Source organism: Carettochelys insculpta, chromosome 14 (assembly GCF_033958435.1).
Source record: "Carettochelys insculpta isolate YL-2023 chromosome 14, ASM3395843v1, whole genome shotgun sequence".
Taxonomy (NCBI): domain Eukaryota; kingdom Metazoa; phylum Chordata; order Testudines; family Carettochelyidae; genus Carettochelys; species Carettochelys insculpta.
In genome coordinates, this window is record NC_134150.1 from 18,962,200 (window position 1) to 18,983,454 (window position 21,255).

Here is a 21,255-nt window from a genome sequence, read left to right on the forward strand (position 1 = left end):
TTTCTTTAACAAGTAGAGGCATTGGCATCTTCTTGATGCGTCTTGCTGGTGAACTTTCACACATGCCTTTTGAAATAATCTAAAACAGTCAGGGTTGACCAGCACTGTATCCTGTAAAGATAACTGATATCTTGTTCACCACGCTCTCCTAGAAAAGGCTTAAAGCAGGCGTGTCCAACCCACGGGCCACATGCGGCCCTGGACAGCTAGTAATGCAGCCCCACAAGATCGTAAACTTTTAACATTATTATGTTATTTATATACATTAACTATATTACATATTTTATATGCGGCCCAAGACAATTCCTCTTCACTTAATGTGGCCCAGGCAAGCCAAAAGGCTGGACACCCATGGCGTAAAGCAAGACATTTTAATGGGTCTTTTAAATCTTGTCCTTGTGGTTTCCAATACATCTGTTATCTAATAGAGGAACCAAACTATTTCAGTGAGAACCAGTTATATCTGTATCTGCTCTTATTTCCACTTTAAAGTTGGATGGATTATTGCTTTTAACAATAACCTTGGCTCCTGCGTTAGCATACATCAAGGATGCTTTCAACCTTCCAGCAACTCTTCATAAATTGTCCTGTAACTTACGAAGTTAGGCTTCTCTTTTTAAATTACTCTGTTGAAAATATTCCTCTTCAGAAAAGCCTTTTGTCATGAATAAGAACTTGCAGATATCCTGCTTACCTGCTAGTTTAAAACACAGGCATTGTAAGGGGTATAGTTGGGCCCAACTGAGCCACCTGATTGGCCAAACTGTCCAAACGAGGGGGATCAGAAGACCTGGTCTTACAACTAGCAACAGGATGCTGGATGTTCAAAGCATTTGAACATGGCTGCAACAATTCCTGTGCCTGTTTTTTCCCCAGCCTTTTTTCAGCCCAGATAGTGCAGCTAAGATTCACAGTTCCAGACTTTTGACTTAGGCTCTGACCCTTGGTTCTGACACCCGGCTTCTGACTCCATTTCTGACCTTTATTCCAACTCCTTAGGTCAGCACTGACATTCAGCTCTCACATCTGGCCTCTCAAACAATTCTGCACGCCATATTTTAAAATTTTGAGAATGTCAAAATACAAACCTGGAAACTTCAGCATGCTGGCAGGGAGCACAGGCCTCCAACTTCATGGAGGCAGGAGATCACCTGGCACCCCCCAACCAGAGTGGATAAAAATCAATTACATATAAAAAAAGAAAATCGGATTTTTTTATTTAAATTGGACTTTTTTATTTTTATATCACCAATAAAATACTAAATTTCTTACTTAAAAATAACAGGATTAAATCTCATCACAAACACGCCACACATTCACTTAAAGTCTCAAAAAATGAATTAATGGCTCTAGTCTGTTCCCTCTAACTACTGACTTTTGCTTCTTTAAAGCTCTGGGCTTTCAATTTCTATTGCTAGGTAAACTAAAAAGTAACATGCAAAAAATACACAAGCTGGACAGGAAGTTTTTGTTCTGTGCTCATGTGGTTGTAGACCTTGGCCAAGCACAGAAACAGAGTTAGTTAAGATATTGTCTTAAAAACAAAAACAATATACAGAAAAGGATGGAGGCAGCATGTAAAGCAAGAGTAGAGTGGACTGAAAGAAGAGGAGAAGTTATTCTACGCATGCAGACACACTCCCCCTCCTATATTCCCCCATGCTTTTGCCACAGAAAAACTGCCCTGGCTTCTGGACTGTAAAAGAGAACCTATCCGGGAATATTTCGAAGAAATTTGTTCCCTGACTAAAAAAAGGAAAATGTGTCAAGTGTAAGCAGTGGGGAGAGGAAAAAGAAAAGACGTAGGACCTAGCTGCAAGAATGAAACATCATAAGGAAAACTGCTTATTTGGAGAAAATTTTGTGGATATGGCTGAGTGGATGAACTAGTTACTGAAATAAATAATTCACTTTACAATACAGGTTGAAATTCGGAACTCTCTTGTCAGGCAACATCCGTAATCTGGCATGATTTTAGTTAACGGGATGACCTCTTATCACGGGTATGGCCAAGTTTCCCATGGTCCCATAGAGTTTGTTTCTAGCCACCAGTCCCGGCTCAAAGTGTTTTGTGCTGTTATTTAGCTGTATTTAACCTACATGTCTTCTAAGAGTCCAGTAAGCAGTGGAAGTGTTGGTAATGCTGCTAGACAATATTGACCTCCCATGGTCGGGCAAAAATCTTTCTTCTAGCACCAGTGAGGTCCCAAGGGTGCTGGATTACAGAGGCCTAACCTGTACATCATTCTTCAAGACCTTCTCTATGTCTTTTAGCATAACTACAATTTGACAAGTAAATTCCCAAGCTGCTTACCCTGTCGGATGTTGCTAGAAGAAAAGTTTAGTCCTTATGGCTTGTTTAATTAGTTAACTAGGTTTTGACTCGATCATTCACACACACAATACAGAAAGCTACAGTAAGAAAAATCTAGAGAGTTTCTAGTTGTCACTGAGCGTTATTTTCTTATTTTAAATTAAACAATACATGGCCCTTATTTTGGAACATCATAGCCACAGACCATAATGATCATGTCATAAGCTAATTACCCTATTTTAGTTCAGCATAACTCAGCTACAGACAGAAAGGCTCAAAATGTGGAGGGCCTCAATACGGGGGATCTAGATATGAGGTAAGAGCAAAGTGTGGGGTGCAATCTCATTGCATATGGCTCAGTGGGATCTGGATGCACAGGAGCTCATTGATGATGGGATTTAACTGCAAGGTCAACGCGATTATATAGGTGGGTCGGGGAAGGCGACTAGGGCTCCATCAAAGGAGTCTAGGTTTAGGGGACTCAGCAGGCATGTACAAATTTTGGACTAGGTCTTGGTTGGGTGGAAGTCTGATGCAGCTAATTGAGGCTCAGTGAGATCACCTCCTAGGTATGTCAGGCTTGTCAAGGTGGTCCAGATACATAGGAGGTGGACCTTGTCAGAGTGCTCACTGCATTGGTCTGGGAGCAAGAGTGGGGATTCAAATGCAGGGGGCATAGCAGGGAGTGGTCTGGGTAGAGGGAGGAGGAGGTTGGCGAAGGTACATCTGTATGAGGGTGGGATTCGGAGTGGGGGGCGCGCGTCTTGGTGCAGGGGCAATTCTGTATGCAAGGGGTGAGGCTTAGTGGAGTAGGATTTTGCCTGCAGAGATTCTGGATACAGGTAGCAGGATGTGGATATGGAGGCTGGGGTCCAGCATTGTCCAGACAATCCTCAGCCCTACAGTTTACCTCTCCATCAGCTGTTCCAGGCACTCAACATTAAGCTTCTGTGCTGCTCGGAAAGGACATGACTTCTCACGATTTCTCTTTACTTCCTTGTCAGAAAGTCATTTTTCTGCAGGGAAGCAAATCTGCAGGGGACCTGTATCTTGCATATGCAGTGGCAAAGAATTCCACCACTTGTGACCAGCAGCTCCAATTCTTGCCTGACTCCTGCTTTAATCCCTAAGGATGACCGCCTACATCCCATTCAAGTGACAATTTTCCACTTTAAGTGACACAATATAAACACTCTTTTTTTTCTAAATCTCAAACAACTCACAAACATGACCACAAGCAGAGTCTCATCCCCAAAAAAGGAGAAATGACAGAGACTTCAGGAAGTCTGTCATAAACTTCAGGATTGCTGTTGAGTTTAGTCAAAAGGCACTCCAATACTACTCTGCTAGGAAGCAGTAAAAAGCCCTAAAACAGACAGCTATAATATCCTACAATGCCTGACTAGCTCTGATACCCGAAACTTGAGATCAAAGTTGTAAGCCAAACAGCCCAGTTTTCACAGGAATTGTAAATACAGTAGAACCCCAATCATCAGATCCCTGGTTATCCAACATTGTTGTACCCAACACCACCATGGGCAGTGTCAGATAAAATGGAATGTTGGCTAACCGGTGGTCAGATAATCATAGCCAGCAGCACCCCTGTGGCAGCCTGCCCAGGGAGCCAACCCCAGGCAGTGGAAAGCTAACCCCAGTGAGCTGACCCCATGGCAGCCCATCCTAAGGAGCAGGCCCCAACCACCTGGCAACCTGCCCCCAACTATGTAACATTTCAGGTTATCCAACCATCCATTAGTCCTATTTATGTCGGATAATCAGGGATTTACTGTGTGGCTGTGTCTACACAGGCACAAATCTTTGAAACAGCCATGCTAATGGCCATTTCGAAGATTACTAATGAGGCGCTGAACTGAATATTCAGCGCCTCATTAGCATTGGGATGCTTCCGGCCGCGCCGCTTTGAAAGCGCTGCTTTCAAAAGCGCGCAGCTCGGCGCGGCTACACGGGGGTCCTTTTCGAAAGGACCCTGCACCTTTCGAAATCCCCTTATCCTGATCACTAATCGGAATAAGGGGATTTCAAAAGGTGCGGGTCCTTTCGAAAAGGACCCCTGTGTAGCCACACGCTTTCTAAAGCAGCGCTTTCTAAGCTCCGTGGCTGGAAGCGTCCTAATGCTAATGAGGTGCTGAATATTCAATTCAGCACCTCATTAGTAATCTTCGAAATATGGCTTTTTCGAAGATTTGTGCCTGGGTAGACACAGCCTATATGTTTAACATATAAAGGTAATGATATGGGCCTATACTGCAAAGAATTCTTCTTTGTAAAGCTATTTGAATTAACTTTTCACCATTTCCAAAATAAATACTTCAGAAATGAGATGTAGCAATTTATCAAGTAAAATTGAAAACCAAATTCAACTATTAGTATAGGAGAATACAAATCAGAATTACTAACTCAGGAAAACTCATAATTATCTTTAGCCCGGAGGGCGGAAAAAAAACCACTGAATTATTTTAATTCATTTCAGAGTTTAGTTACAGGAACCAGTTCAAAATAAAATCTAAAAATTTTGTTTCAAAGGGACCAAAATCTTAAATTGACTTTTGTAATAAAGAATTTTGTACATGTCTATACATATAGTGTGTTTGTAATTACATATTGAGGAGGAAAATATACAATATATTCTGCTAGTCTATTCCTCAAAGTATGCCATTGTAAGAGAAACAGAATTGCCTTTGAAAACAGTTAAGATTTTTGGAGTTTGCAAGACTTGCAATATTGTTCAAATGAAAAATGTCCATTTTACTATTTTAAGAAATTAAACTAACTTCTGTCAATGGACCCTTGTTTCATTCATGTTAAAATCTTTTGAGACCTCTATTACTGCCTTGCAAGACAGAGAAACCAATTCCAAACATGTTTCTTGTGTTACATTTTATACACTCGGCATCTTCTGAAATAAATAAAAGTTTATGTAATCCACTGTACTTGGATATCATCATTGTATTTCAGAAATTTCGGTAACTAATGACACTAGAACTGCAGAACAATAAAGTAAACATTCAGGAGTTTATTCTAGAAACCCATTAACGTAGATGATTCTTCGTACTGCCATGAAGGCAGGGAACTGAACTTGATGACATCTTCAGGTCCCTTCCGGTTCTAGTAGTCTATGATTCTAACACAAGCATTTTCCAACAAGTCTCGAACTTGCTACAACACAGATAGGAAGATAGTGCTAAGAGTTGAAGCAGCTCCTTTAACAAAGAAAGGTGGAAGAAAGAAAAAGTACAACTGAAGTTAAACTGAAGTGGATCCTCTGTTGGGATCTGTGCAGTGGGCAGGAGAAAATCTTTCAGGTGCAGCTAAAAATCACCACTGAAAATATGTGGTGCTACTACATTATCTAGGAGATTAAGCTAAACTAGGAAAATACTCTCTTTTTTTCCAGAATAAGAATATCCATTCAAGGAACTGTTTGTAAAGAGATACTGTGCTTTAAATTCGCATTGTATTGTAATCCAATTTGTCTTTCAATCGTAGACAAACCTTAAGACTGTAGCTAACTACAGGAGATATTCTTAAAAAAAGGATACTCTTCGTTGTTTAATACTATAAAATAGAATCTAAACCATGTTCTAACAATAACTTCTGACTCAACTTTCATTAAAATTCATATCCAAGACTGTCGCCATAAAATACATGATGCACAACAAAAAGACATAAAAACGAGCACAACTAAGGATATTTTTCCCGTTCTGAAAAGTGGGCATTCCAAAAGTAGAATGCTTTTCCCACAACAAGCACAAACCTTAGGCCTAAATTTTGCTTCAAACATTATAAATAAGAGAACTGTGAGTACAAAATAAATATAAAACGGATATATCATTTTTATGTTAACATTGCAAGAAAGCAGCAACAAGCAATCACACTTTTCAAAACAGAAGGCACAAAAACATGAAAAAGGAAAGACAACACACTTACCAAACCTTGAGAAAGTACGTGCAGAGCTGGCTCTGTCATTGTCCAAACTGGCCATTTCGAAACGATGCAGCTAATCACAAACGTCTCAGGCTAAACTACAGCAATTCTCAAAACTGTCCAGTGAGGGTTAGAAGCAATCAGCATTAAATTAAGTGAAAGCAGTGTTAGCAGAGTTATTAACATGATGCACTGCACAAAGGGACAATTAAGCTTAATTATTTGTTTTCCCTTTTATACTGTAAATTTGATTTTCTTGTGCCTTAACTTTAATAAACATCTAATAAAGAAACACAATCCAGATTTACACAATCTTTCCACATTGAATATTACAGAAAACTAATACTTTATTTTGCAGTAAATTTTCCGATTACTTCATAACATTGTTTCAGATATTTACTCTTTCTAGGACCTTATCCTGCACAAGTGTAGTCAGCATCAATATGTGCAGGCTAAACCCCATAGCATATTCTACTTCATAATTAAATAAATCCCAAATCAATAATGGCACTGAACCACTGGCTTTGGAAGGATGTCCCCTGATCTGTCCCTTCTGCCAGAGGCCCTGACTGTCCCTTTCCCCCACCAGGGTCCAGAACCCCCCTGAAACTGTCAGGCCCTTCCCCACCCCTACCACTGGGTAGCTGGAGCTGATGGAGCCACATTCGGCCCTGGCTTGGGGCCTGACTACAGGGGAGGAGGCAAAGAGCTTGGATAAGAAGCAGAAGGGGCAGGGCTGGTGGTAGAGCATTGGTGGGGCCACACAGGCTCTTTGGGGAAGCTTAACCTTTCCTGGCCTGTAATAGCTACTGCCCACTCCTTGATGCAGAAGAAAAGCATTCCTTCTTCCATTAATAGTAAATATTCAATTTTTACACGAACACAAAACAAGTGATAAATACAGTAAACCCCTGAAATGCACAACTTTGAGTTGCGCTTAACTTGGATTAACCCAAGTTAAGTGCAACTCAAAGCCACTCTGCAGTTGTCTGCCTGCCTGGCTCCCCCAACAGGGGGAAGCAGGGTGGAAAGACAGCACCGCAGTTGGGGGAAGCCGGGAGGCGGGCACAGTTGCATGGCTTCTCCCTGGCTTCCCCCAGCTGGGAAAAGCCATGCTGCAGCTGTCTGGCTCGGCTCCTCTCAGCTGGGGGAAGTAGGAGAGAAAGACAGACATGGCTGTGGCATGCCTCAGCAGCGTCTGCCAGGCGCAGCTTCTCCCAGCTGGGGGACACCCATGCCCCTTCAGCTTCTCTCCAACTTCCCCTTGTTGAGAGAAGCTGGTGAGAAGTCATGCCAGCAGCATGCTCAGTTTCCTGGCTCCCACCAGCAGAGGGGAGCTTGGAACCAGGCTGCCACCTTGTTCCTGGCTCCCGGCCTCTGTGTAAGAGTCAGGAAACTGAACTGCAGTGTGCTGGTCAGTTTTCTGGCTCCCGCAAGCAGAGGGAAGCCGGGAGCCAGGTTGATGCCTTCACCCCAGCTCCCCTCCACTCCTTAGAGCCACAAAACTAAGCAGGGCTGGTGCCCTCCTCTGTTTACTGGCTCCCCACATTGTGTGAGAAATTTGACTTATGCAGGGGTTGCAAGAAGGCAACCCTCGTGTAAGTCAGGGGTCTACTATAGTTAAACAGCTATTACAATCCTGTAATCTTTTGGCTACAAGTGATCTACAGGTTGATTTGCTTCTGCACTACTATACCATGATTACAATGCTGAGAGCAGTAATTATTTGAATTAGTATCTTGTTCGTGTGTTTACTCACCAAACAGAAACAAGCTAGAGTTTTCACATAACTGATGCTGAAAACTACGAACTGATCCTGCAGATGAATCTGTGCAGTCTTCCCTCTTACATATATATGGAATCCTGTTGGAGTCAAGGACACCCTATACAGGTCAAACTATGGGAATTACCTAGTACCATACCACTATTAATACAATCACTTATTTAATTCATCCGTACTTAAGTTTTTATTGGCAAAAATTCCCTTTCATACTTGTAACAATTAACTGGAGAAAGTATGAAAGCAGTTTGCAGGACTGGGGACTCAATGTTATTTCATTTTCTAGGGTATATTCTAAAATGTGAGTCTAACTCTTATGACTAAGCTTGAGTCACACTTAAGTTTTGCTGAACGTTCCATTAAAATATGTAACGTGTGTAAATAATTTGTAATTTCCTTTTAAACAAGCAAAAATGACTGCATTTATGTCACACTCCAGTATATGGTTATATGGTAAGTATGCTTTTCCTTTTAAATAGCAACATTTCAAAACTATGCTTGGTCATAAAGTGTGTTGACCATTTTATATGTTTTACTAGTACAGTGAAATCAGAATTCTGAATTCTTCTAGTAACTATCCGAATGATTTCTATGAATACAGACCTAACTTTTTGTGTCACGCTGAACTTTAAGGAAGCAATTTTAGATTGCAACAAGTAACTTCAAACTGGTTTTCAAAAGCAATAAGGTTTTTTATTCATCTCAGGGAAGCGGGACGCAAGTGTGATCTGTTCTCACCAAAATTAGAAAAAAAGCTCATGTTTTTGTTGTAAGAAAACAGTAGTGATTTCAGAATATATTATTGTTCAGCAGCTTGTCTAACACAATGTGGGATACACAACATTTTCATTTACCACATGCACTGGAGCTGAACATTCAAATTTAAATGTCTCATTAAACTCATGACTTTCAAGTGTCTCAGTAAACTTATGCATCAGCAGAGTAGCAGATCTTTTCAATTACCTTAATTTTAACCCATAACAATGTATTTCCTAACGAATGAGCTCGGCTATGGTTTTTGTTTTTATTGTGTAAGGCGTGAGGATTAAACAAACACAAAACAAGTCTGCAAAAGTTAAAACTTCGGCTTTAGAAAGGTAACTAAGTTTACTCTACAAGCGCGGGGTCCTACATCCCGGGCGGTGATTATGACAGTAGGGAAGAAGCTAGTTTAACGGGGCAGCGCACCACGGAGCTAAAAAATGCGAGGAATCATAACAAGCCTCAAACTTTCTCTCAGATGTAACCAGCGTGCGGTACGGAGGTGAGGAGAAAACCGTGCAGGAGCAACAGCAGCAGCACTTGTGACTTCAGAGCCAGCGCGCCGCTGAGTGACTTGCGCAGCTGCGGAGGCCCAGGCAAGCCAGGAATAGTGACAGCCACAGCTGAGGCGCCGGCGACAGAGCGGAGACGGTTGGAGAGGCGTTAGGCCACTGGCTACTAGGAGGAGAAAGGGACAAGGCGCAAGCAAACAGCCCCCGCAGCCCCCACCCCGTCCAGGCCGAGGGGTCAGACCTGAGCGCTTGCACCGGGCTCGCAGCTCCAACATCCTCCAGCTCACGTCTGCCAGATGCGCCGCCATCGCGCGGACGAGCCACCGCTCCTCCCCTCCCAGTCCCCGCGCGCTGAGTCCAGCGCAAGGAGCCGAGACAGCACGGCCCCTTCCCGGCTACTCCGGCCGGCCGTAAACAGACTCGCGACACTGTCGTAAAGATGCTCGTCCACTCACGGAAGTGAAGAGGGGATTGTGACGACCCCCTCCCTCACTGCCGTAAGTGATGCTGGCGGTGGCGGCGACGGCTCGCAGGGTGTGGGTAGCTGGGACTAGAGGATGGGTCGCTGCTACCTGTTTGGGCTCTTCTTGCTCCTGGGGCTGCTGAGGGCTGGCCAGGGGCTGCAGAACGTCACCGCCCAGCTCTTCGGGGCCGAGGCCTTCGGGACCTTGGCGGCCTTCGGGGACTTTAACGCGGATAAGCAGACGGACCTGTTCGTGGTGAGAGGGGGTAAGTGTGGGGCTGGAGAGCGGGGATGGGGGAGAAGAGGGGGGCGCTCGTAGCCGCTCAAGGTAATGGGCTGCTCCCCCTCTACAGGTCACTGAAACGTCTCTGATGCACCTCGCTGGGGGATGGTGTACAGTACACCATACGCGCCGGCCCATTATTTATATCTATTATTTAGTAGGGGACTGAGTAGTGGTGGTCACTCGTGCATATTAATGTTCTTGAGACTAACCCAAGTTAATTCCTAATTCCAGTGGGGGTCGCATGATAGGATGTAAGTGTTTACAAGCCGGGTCACCAAGGCTTTCTCATCTCTGTGAAATAATATTGACATTTGTCAATAGGAGACTTAAGGGCAATATTGTACTGTCAGCGTCTTGTAGTCTCTAAAATGTCATTTAATAGTTGTGTCTTTACCCTACAATCAGCGTTATACTGAAGATGGGCATAACAAAGACTGAAGTAATTTCAGGTCTTTCAGTTATCAGTGGTTCACAGTCAAAGGGAAGGGCATGTTTAGTGGGATCCCACACACATCCAGTTTTGGGTTCTGTTTAGTATCTTCATCTGTGATTTAAGTAATGGCATAGAGAGTGTACTTATCAAGTTTGCAGATGATAAATGGCTGGGAGTAGCTTCAAATACTATGGAGGATAGAATCAAAATTCAAAATGATCTGGATAAACTAGAGAAATGGTCTAAAATAACTAGGATGAAATTCAGTAAAGGCAAATGCAAAGTACCCCAGTTAGGATGGAATAATCAGTGTCACCCATACAAAATGGGAAATGACTACTTAGAAAGGAGTACTGTGGAAAGGGACCTGTGGGACATAGTGGATGGCAAGCTAAATATGAGTCAACAGTTTAACACTGCTGCAGGAAATTGGATGCTGGAATGTCACTCTGGAATATATTAGGAGTTGTGTAAGTGCATTGTAAAAAGAAATTCTTCGATTTTACTTCATGCTGATTAGTCCTCAACTGGAGTATTATGCCCAGTTTTGGATGCTACCTTTCAGGAAATATGTAAACAAATTGGGCCAAGTCCAGAGAAGATAATCAAAAATGGTCTAGAAAATATAACCCATGGGGAAGATAGGAGGGAGGAAAAGGGTTTAGTCTAGAGAAGAGAAGAGTGGAGGGAAATATAAGTTTTTCAAATGCATAAAAATGGTTATAAGGAGTCACGAGAAAGATTGTTTTCTTTAAATTCTGTGGCTAGGGCAAGAAACAGTAGGCTTTAATTGCAGCCAGAGAGGCAAGTTGCACAATAGGGAAACACTTCTTAAGTCAGGTGATGGAGTACTGGAATAAATTGCCCGGTAAAATGATAGAATCTTCATTACTGGAGATTTTGAAGCGAAGGTTAGATAAAACAGCTATATGGGATGATCTGTATCAGGGGACTGGACTAGATGATCTCTCAAGTTCCCTTCCAGTCCCTGTGATTCTGTGACTTTCTAAGCTGCAGGACAGATCTCAAGTGGTGATCATTTTTGACTTGCTCCTTTGAGGCTTGAAACCCTTTATAGTAACTTTGTTTAAAGAATTCTTTCAACCTACATGCTTAAGAATTTTAAAATATTATTAAATACTGGAAGATCATTTTTACTTTTAAATAAACTTAATGGTTATGAATTGAACTATAAATATCTTACTGCAAAGACAGAAAATGTAAATAAGGGTTGTGATAGGGCAAACTTTCTTATTTGTCTTGCTAATATGTCAGCCGATTGTGGGGGAAAAAGTGCATCATGTGGTAAATCATTTCCCATTTAGCTCTGGCCTTTAGAGAGTTCTCTGGGAGTCTAGTCTAAATGAGCTCTTGGACTCAAATTATATAGTTTGATTGGACAGTCCACCTGCTGGGGTTAAGTTTCATGTAGGCAGCACAACAGCTGCCAAATTGTAACAATCTGTAATCTCTATTGTGTATGTATATGTGAACCAAACTACTGATGTTGAGATTAAAGACCTCTTTCCATGCTAAAAGAGGGCATTGGCAATGGGTACATAAAAATGGCAAGCCACATAATTCTCTAACCAAATTTCATTTTTTGCAGATGCCCAACTGCGATTTAAAAAACAAAACAAAACTCGGCTATAAGATTTTTTTCATGTTCTGCTCATTCAGCTTTTCAGGAAATGGATATCAAATAAGCACGAGAAAACAAAGATATGAATTAATTTTGGAATCTACTTGGGTTGTTTAAATGCTAGCAGTCCTAAGTAAGGTTATATGGAAATGCTCAACTGTAATATGGAGTGAATAGATTTAATTTTTAGAGTTAAGGAATACTGCTAATTTTATGATTATATTAAAAGTATTTTATATTTAGCTGATTTTCAGGGTGTGTGTTTGTGTAAACATCAGTTTTTTACATCCAATGATGAACGTATTGTTGCTTCTGCATGGCTGAATTACAAACACATATTGTACTTTTTTTGGTTTGGCATCTGGAAAAGTCCATCTAAAATAAATAAGTATTGTTCTTTCCAGAGGGATTATTTGCATTATCTCAACATTAGATTTCATTCACAGAAGGCTTGTGAAAACTAACAAATATTAGCAACAATAGGCCTGTTGTTTGAAGACAAGTACAAAATGGGTTGGTGGGCAGGCTGATATATGTTGGAAGTACATGAGATTAGAGCTCTAGGAGCAGTGCCTGAATAAAAAGTTCTTTGCTCTAATCTTTCTCAGGTTAATTTTGGTAGACACATGTTGCTCCTGATTGAAAGTCTGTTTCTTAATTAGCTTCAGACAACAGTGATTCCATGGTAACTTGTTTCCCATTCTCTTAGTTACCTAGAAGAAGAATGATCAATCTTACACCAGAACTAACTCAAAAAACTGGCAATACCTGCATCTTTAGGTTTTTTGCACTCAAGCCTTCAAGTTATATCATCAGAGAACAAGTTTAGCTGTTCCTAGTGCATCAAGATTATTTAGACCCAAAATTATACTAATGCAACAGCACTGGAAAATTTTGCTCTTGTATGTAGCCAATTATCAGGCACAGCATCTCAAAACCGCACTATGTATGTTAAATAAATCCAAACCGTAATATAGCAGTATCACAAAAAGCCAGAACATGCAGCTGAGCCTAGGCATTTTTCACCTTTTCATTTCCACTGACTAAATAAAAAGCCCAAGATAGCTATTCTGATTCTGCTTCAAAAATCTGAACAAGCATCTGATTTGACCAGAGCAAAAATGTGTTGTCATTGTGTATGTGTGTTTTTAAGTTCACTTCAGTTTGAAAAGCAGCTCATAAAGCCCTCATTGAAAATGTTATCCTACTTTTACCACTTTTGAAGCAAAAGGAAATGAGACTTGGTCATGATGGACCCATTGAGTATTTCTTTTTTCTTGTCTGTGAGGACCAATTATAATTCGAAGTGCAAACCATCTTAATCATAGCTTGTTAAATATTGTGTTCATTATCATAAAACCAATGCCTAATAGAGTTGACTCATTAATTTAATGCAATATATTCACTTTCTTTTCAGGTAATGAATTACTTATCTTTCTGGCAGACCAAAAGGAGCCATATTTCAAACCCAAAGTCAATTTGTCAATGAAGTAAGTATTGATATATAATGTTTTCATATTAATGTATGGAAGTATTAATTTTGGTTAAGACTCATCTGGAAACAAGATCCAGTGGTGTCATGACTGGGATCCTTTCTGGGTTGTTTTTTTGACTGTTTAATTGCATGGTTCCTATAGTCCATTGAATTCAAACTTAAACTTGAAAAAGGAACCTGTTGAATCATGTCATGAAAGGCCATTTGGTACTTTTTGCACTTGCCTACATTTTAAGCATCTTCTGAGAGAAGTTGGAGAAATAAGAACTCTGTAATCCATAGGATTTATATTTAGTTAGATAAATCTTTTTGTTTTTGTTTTTTCTTTGTTTTTGGCTTTTCTTGTAAGATGGATGGAACAATCTTGGACTCACATAATTAGGGCCTGGTTTTCAGTTCTTGTGCAAATGCCCATCTACTATATGCACAGAAAACTGAATATCCTTACATGCATCTTTCATATATGCCTGACTGTGTGCAAGTCTGAACAAACTGAAAACTCATGCACCCATTTGTTTATGCAAACACATGAGTACAGTAGACCCCCAACTTACATGATTTCAACTTGCATGTTTCTTGGAATAACGTGAGTCAAAATCATCAATTACTGCCTGGCTGCTGTGCCGTCACACTGGGCCCTGCTGCACCCCTCATCACCCGCAGTGCACCCCTCCTGCCAGCCTCCCACTGCTCTCTGCTGCCCTTCTCAAAACTTCAGGGGCTTAGTAGCTGTGGCGAAGATGGCGGCAGCTCTGTGTGCCAGCCAGCAGCTGTGGCGGCACAGCTAGCAGTGCTCATCCTGCTGCCGAGTTCATGGGTCCTCCAGCTTGGGGGGAGCCAGGAAACTGACCAGCACTGCTGTTCCTGGCTTCTTGCTCCCAGGAGTGGCATGGAGCCCAGAGCCAGGTGCAGCAGCACTTATCGGTTTCCTGGCTCCCACAAGTGGCAGGGAGATGGGAAACTGACTGGCCCTGCTACACCTGGCTCCCACCTGCACCCTGCTCCCATGAGCGATGAAGGAGCCCAGAGCCCAGCACAGAAGCACTGGTCAGTTTCCCAGCTCCCACAAGCAGCAAGGAGCCAGGAAACTGACTGTTACTGCAGCCCCTGGCTCCCAGCTGCACCCAGCTCCTACAAGTGATGGGAAGCCCAGAGCCAGGCGCAGGAGCACTGGTCAGTTTCCCGGCTCCCCCAGTCTGCAGGAACCTGGGAACTAGAAAGCAGGGTGACCACTGACAGGCACACAGAGCCGCTACCATCCTCCCCACGGCTGCCAAACTCTTCTACCACTTGCAGCCCTGACCCAGCAGGGACCCAACGATGGTAGGGCGCCCTGCCATCTGGGGTAGCACTTTGCCCCTCCCCCATCCCCATGTGGACATCAACTTGTGCAAAATTGGACTTGCACATAGTTGCCCAGGAATGCAACCTGCATGTAAATCTGGGCTTTACTATACAGGTGCATCAACATTCAGTGATAGAAACAAATACCAGATGTTGAATGAACAATGTGTGCAGACCAAAATAAGGAGAGCAGAAAACAAAAGGTAATATAGGAAAGGGCGCTGAAAAGGAGAAAACATTGGGCTTTTTGAAGCCCCAGTCTTAAGTGCTGGTACCTAGTGCTTGGACATCATGCTCTGACAGTGAGGGGCAACCTAGGCTAATGAGCGGGCTGCAGGAGTGGCCTTCCTTCATATCAGTGGACTGCTAGATTGTCACAACCAAGACAGTCTCCTGAGATAGGGTAGTTTTGCTTACTGCGCTTACGTAGCTACAATTTGTGGGATGTGCAGATTGAACCAGAACAGCGCTTGGATTGGGTGCTGAGGGAGTTCATGGCTCTCACAAAGTTGTGTACAGTCCGCATGTAGCTCACTTCATGTGCCCTTGCTTTAAGTGCATGTCACTTTTGTAATACTGATTTGGGGGTGGGGGGAACTACGTGCACAAAACCTGGGAGAATTTGGTAACCCTGAGCATGGCCAATGGTAAATGATGTCTTGTAGGTCACACATTAAGGTCCCAATGGCCTGCATGTGGCCCTAAGGCCACAGATTGTCCACCACTGTTTTGTGATCAACATACTAAAATCAAAGTGGAAGGTTTTCCTTGTGTCTAAAATAGACCTTTTAAGGTTCAGCAGTGATAAGTTACTGTGGTATGGGACTAATACAGTTTTGCAAATACTGGACAGTATGAGAAGAGTGTATAGAATGGGGTTGGAAAAAGTCTGTCAAGGCTTAATGTTAAAACTTTCATCGTAACAAATTTTCATGTAATGTTTCTTGTAGAAATACATAATTATTAGTATATAATTGTATGATATTTTAGGGACCCATAAGCGTTAATCATGTATTTGCACCTTTAAAATGTGTAATTGTAGAAGTTATGAAGTCATAACGAGCGTGGTTCCTGGAGATTATGATGGTGATTCACAAATGGATGTCCTCCTAACTACACAACCACAAAATCATGTCACTGATGAACTGTCAGTTATTATTTTCTGGGGACGCAATCAAACATTAGGTAAGTGGGTGTTACTGTTAAATCATAATAATAATAATAATACTTAACCAGAGTGTATTCAGTGAGTTATAACTTAACTGATAATGGATCAAGCATCTGTAACAGATGTACAGTTTCATATATGTATAAAATTTTGTAGTAGAGCTATACTGGGCAGAACAGTTTAAAAAAAAAAAAAAAAAAAAGTCAGACTCAATTCTGGGCAAAACTTTTCTGTGGAGGATAGGAAAGAAAGTGGCTATAGTGTTAGGAGAATTCACCTTTCCTTCAGTTGTCAACATTATTCTAACATTTTTGGGCTCATGACATTTAATAAAATGGCTTGATTTAGAAATTCCAAGTTTTATTCTGTTTTTGTTAATCTTGCTGAGAAGCAGTTTTTGGGGTGGGGGAGGTTTAGGAGGGACAGAAAGGCTAACGAGTCTGTGTGTTTAAAAGCAATGTTTTAACAGTCTATAATGAAATATTTGTGAGGTATCAGTCACACTGCTGCTGCTACTACTATTGCTGCCTGGCTGAGTAAGATATGGGATGAATGGATTTTGAAGTAGCATGTCCAGGAGGCAGACTGAGATGACATGGAGTTGGGAGGAATACGAAGGGTTGAAATGGAGTGAGGCACAAGTAGGAAGATGTGGCTAGGAGGCCTAAGTAGCTGGAAAGGGCTTTCAGGGGACCTTGTGAGCTTGGAGAATGAGAGGCACTGAATGGTGTTAGTGAAGATATTCTACATCTATAGCGAACAGTAATGAAGAGTTTGTAAGATGTAAGTGTGGGGTATTAGTGCATACTCAAAAAGTGAAGAACAGAAGCTAGGAGAAAATAGAAGTGAGGGGTGAAAGGAAACAATATAACTGACTGCTTTCAGCAGGGATGGAGGGAAACACACCAAGGGACAGATGGATGTAGGGTTTGAGAGATGCATGGAGGGAACAGTGCAGTGTATCTGAACAGTTAAGTCTTCCACACAGTCTCCTTGTTGATAGTTATTCCTCCCATTTTACATAGTGCTACAGTCTTAAATGAAGCAAAAGAGTGCTTTCACGTGCATTTTGGGCAAATAAAACTGAGCATGCTTTTGTCCCAACAGGTTCAGAAAATGTTCGTTAACCACATTTTCACATGCTTCATTCTATGATTTAGTGTTAATTTTAAAAGATTACTAATCTAGGTGGTAATGGGTTTTTGTTTATAATTTTGTTGAATCACCGCATGGCTATGGAAGAGAACATTGCAGAGTGGATCTGTGAATTGCCTTTCTTCTTTGGCCTGGCCATTAGAAAATACATGGAGATCACATCAGTTATGTTCTTTGCTCTGAAGATGAGCTGTTTTTTTGGCCATATAGGTGATAGGCAACAAATAAAATCATTAAATAGCTTTGGAAGACCTACAGTTGCAAAATAATACATTATAGTAAAGATGACTGCATGTATTAAAGTCCTAAAATACATGAAATTTAAGTGACTACTTTCTCTGTTTTCAGATTCTAATCGTAAGACTGTCTTAAATAAAACTTTTCATGATGAGCCTCTAGTTATGGAGTAAGTATGTGGTATCTTACCTTGAACAAAACTTGCAGAAATTAATTGGCATGTAAACATTAAATATTTTAAATATTTAACATTTAAGTATTTAACTATGTTCAGTTAAAACACCAAATACCTTAAGTCTGAAATGTGTTGTATACTAAAAACATAACTGCAGCCTGGGTAACTTCATGTTATCACCTTTCTTCTGACTAGATTCTCATGTCTCACTGCCTCTATGCAGTGGAATTTAGGTAGCAGTTTACTCTGATCAACTTAATAAATCTATCTTTAATTCTCCATCTGCAGTCCTGTTTTCTCAGGGATGATGACAGGGTTAACAAATGGGCAACCAGTATTCATAAAATCAAGTATTTATTCAGAACAAAAGCATTGCAGAAAAACCTCTTAAATAACAGAGTTTACGTGTGTGCTTTTACCAGATAATGCTTGTCTACTAGGTAGGACTCTTCAGAGATTTCGTAGCACTCCATGTCCTCTCTCAAAGTCTGTGTCCCTTGTCACAGTCTCGTGTGTTCTTGGGTGTAGTTAGAGTGATCTCTCCAGATACTCACTCTATACTGTTTTCACTTCTCTGTTTGTCCAGGTGTCTTAAACAAGGTCATATCAGTTTCTATAATTTTCCCCAGGATGGAGGCTTCTGTAGCCTTATTAGAGGCCTACTGATTTGCATTAATTACACCCATTCCTGCAGGAAAATTCCTGTACCTCCCTCAGTGGAGCTAGAATGTAATCCTTAGAACAAACATAATAGATGACATGTATAAATTAGATGCTCTAGTCTTTGGATATTCCATGTGCCTGTCTTATTGTTTACATCTTCTTTGCAACTTGAAATAAGCAGCCGTTCTGCACAGCCTTAGTGATTGAATGTACCAAATGTCACATTTGCTGTGGCTATTTACTTTAGAATAAGCTGAAAGCAAGGTTAGAAGTCAGCTTTGATTTAGGAGGTCAGGGAGGCTACTAAACTGATAGTCTGTGAGGAGATTGTCAAGGTATCAGGGTTGAGGAGAAAAATGGCAAAATCTAGAAGGATAGGGTGGTTGCTGGGAAATAATCATTCTAATTGATCTTGTTAGAAGAGCAATTGTGAGCATGTTCTATTCTCAAATTTGACATAAAGAAATAGCTACACACGTTTTTTGTTAAATAAACTGCTTTGTCTGATACTTGTCATGATTTAACGTTCGGCTGTTGTTTCTGTGAAACCTACAACCAAGTACAGTTAAACTTCAAAGTTGTGAACATCTTGGAAACGGCTGTTCTTTCAAAAGTTTACAATTAAACAGTGACCTAATACCACTTTGAAACATCAGAAAAGCATTTTCTTCTGCATAGAAACCATACTAATTTAAATTATGCAAGCACAAAAATATTTCCTTACCTTGTGTTAGCTCACAACTTAAAAACTAATTTCTTCGTGTTCTGTGTTATCCGCTCTAAACTCCACACCAAGTACCAGGGCAGGACAGACAGAAACTATAAGCGTTATCCTTTCAGGCTCCATTTTGCTGTTCATGAGGGTATATATAATCTTAATTCCCCCCCCCACACACACACACACAATGGGTGCATCTACACTTGCATTCCTCTTTTGAAAGAGGTATGCAAATGAGGTATAAAATTTGCATATTTGGCACATCATTTGCATATTCTGATTTCGAAAGAGCTTCTTTCGAAGGTAGAAAGCCAGTGTAGGCACTCCTCTTTCAAAAGTAAACCCCATCTTTGAAAGAATCCTTCTTCCCATTAAATAAAAGGAAGAAGGATTCTTTCGAAGATGGATTTACTTTCCAAAAAGCGGAGTCTACACTGGCTTTCTTCTTTCGAAAGAGGCTCTTTCAAAATTAGCATATGCAAACGAGGTGCCAAGTAGGCAAACTTATGCTTCATTTGCATTTTTGATTTACCTCATTTGTGTACCTCTTTCAAAAGAGGAATGCAAGTGTAGACGCACCCAGTAAGTTGGAGAGCTGGATGCTAAACCTCTTTCTGATTTAAGTCATACTGTGACTGATGGGTATATATCTTTAGGAAAGAATATTTTTCCAACTTGCCCCTCATTGTGAGGGAGGGATAAGAGAGATTTTTTCAGAGGGGGTAAGGCAAAAATGTTGCATTTATTCAGAATAATATGTAAAAGCAGCTATCACATGCTTTGTAAAACAAAGCACCCCGCCACACGGAGGGCATGTCTACACAGAGCTGTTCTCCTGGCAGCACTGTGCTAAAGAGCAGACTCACAATTGCAAAGGGCTGCTCATTAGCATAACTGCATGGCTAATTAGCATAGCCATACGACATGTCATTGCCAGCTGTTAACAGGCCATGTTTTTTCTGGCATAAGGGATTGATGACAGGGGCGCAGGGGGTAGCCCACAGAGGCATGTCCACAGAGCCCTATCCTGTCTGCAGCGGCTTCTGCTGGCAGCAAGGTCTCACGCACCTATGCTAATTAGCTGCACAGTTATGCTAATGAGCAGTCACTTGCAATTGCAAGGTTGCTCATTAGCATGGAGCTGCTGGGAGAGCAGCTCCTTGTAGATGTGCCCACAGAGTCCTATCAGTTGCTGTTCAGTTTTACCAACCTCTTGCTTGCACCCACCTGCTGATCAGAGGGGCAGGGAATGAAATGGGATCAGATTCTGTTTCAATCCAGCCAAAGGTCCCTCACAGAGTAGTGGTGCTGAGACAAACTCAGGGTCATAATGAAGTTCCTTCATATAATTTTGTAACAGGTTACAAGTTTTATCTGCATCCTCTGCTTTTTCTGTAAGTGCTTCTTAGAGGCTGAGGAACAGCCAGCCCCAGTCTGTATGATATTTGTCGGCCAAATAGGTGGTTACTGCAGCTTCCTGGAAATGTACTTTATCAGGCAAATTAAAGGGAAAGGTATGGAAGATGCAGCTAAAACCTGGATAAGCAATTGCATTTGGTGTGCCCAGAATAAAGCTCACCCTCCACACCAGCTGTAGTGCTGCTGCCTGGCTGAGGTGGGGCAGGAGCGGTTGGAGACTGGATACGAAGGACATACTGCTGCAGTATGGGTCTGTAACAAGGTATTCTGCACGATCAGCTAGCTGCAAGAATAAATTTGAGACTTACTCAAGAAAAGGTATGCAGAGATATGTGGGGCTAAATAAGGAGCCCACCCTCCTTGCTATATTGGTAGTAATATAAAAACCTAAGTGCATAGAAAGAAACGTTTCAACTATAAAAGCAGGATTGGCCCTTTTTCCGTAGGAATGTCTGTAAAGAATCCAGGCAAAGAAACAATTTAATATAAATAATTGTTGCTGTGAATGCAAAGGAATTTGTTAGATGCATTCCAGCTCCTTATATGCATTGCTTGGTAGTGTTTGCTTGCTAAAATGTGCACTGTATAACAACCATTCAACAGCATTACCGCTCTAGTAGCAGTCAGTAGTAAGCTATCCCTAATCAACTAAGTGTTGAAGTGAATCGCATACTCCTGCCTGTCCTTGGCCCTGTGAACTGACGCCTTGTCAAATTTTATTTTTTGAAACTTTCCTTTTGTTTT

General features: G+C 41.4%; 2 protein-coding genes across 5 annotated transcripts in view; one reads left to right on the forward strand and one right to left on the reverse strand.

Annotated features, from left to right (window-relative positions):
- The window catches only part of PHKB (phosphorylase kinase regulatory subunit beta), a 212,412-nt gene extending 202,686 nt beyond the window's left edge, over positions 1-9,726 (reverse strand). Inside the window, exons 1-2 of one of the 4 annotated variants that reach the window (XM_075009105.1) lie at positions 9,555-9,686; positions 6,263-6,375 (exon numbers count right to left, since the gene is read on the reverse strand). In XM_075009105.1, coding sequence (XP_074865206.1) covers positions 6,263-6,317 — 55 coding nt within the window. In that variant the 5' untranslated portion in view covers positions 6,318-6,375; positions 9,555-9,686. Of the gene's footprint in view, positions 1-1,088; positions 1,120-6,262; positions 6,376-9,554 lie in introns of those variants that run through there. The other 3 variants (XM_075009104.1, XM_075009103.1, XM_075009106.1) reach the window with 3 other exon arrangements.
- An 89-nt stretch (positions 9,727-9,815) lies between these two features.
- ITFG1 (integrin alpha FG-GAP repeat containing 1) overlaps positions 9,816-21,255 on the forward strand; it is a 210,057-nt gene continuing 198,617 nt past the window's right edge. Inside the window, exons 1-4 of the mRNA XM_075009108.1 lie at positions 9,816-10,042; positions 13,555-13,627; positions 16,019-16,161; positions 17,648-17,705. Of these exons, the coding sequence (XP_074865209.1) occupies positions 9,871-10,042; positions 13,555-13,627; positions 16,019-16,161; positions 17,648-17,705 (446 nt within the window). The 5' untranslated portion in view covers positions 9,816-9,870. The remainder of the gene's footprint in view (positions 10,043-13,554; positions 13,628-16,018; positions 16,162-17,647; positions 17,706-21,255) is intronic.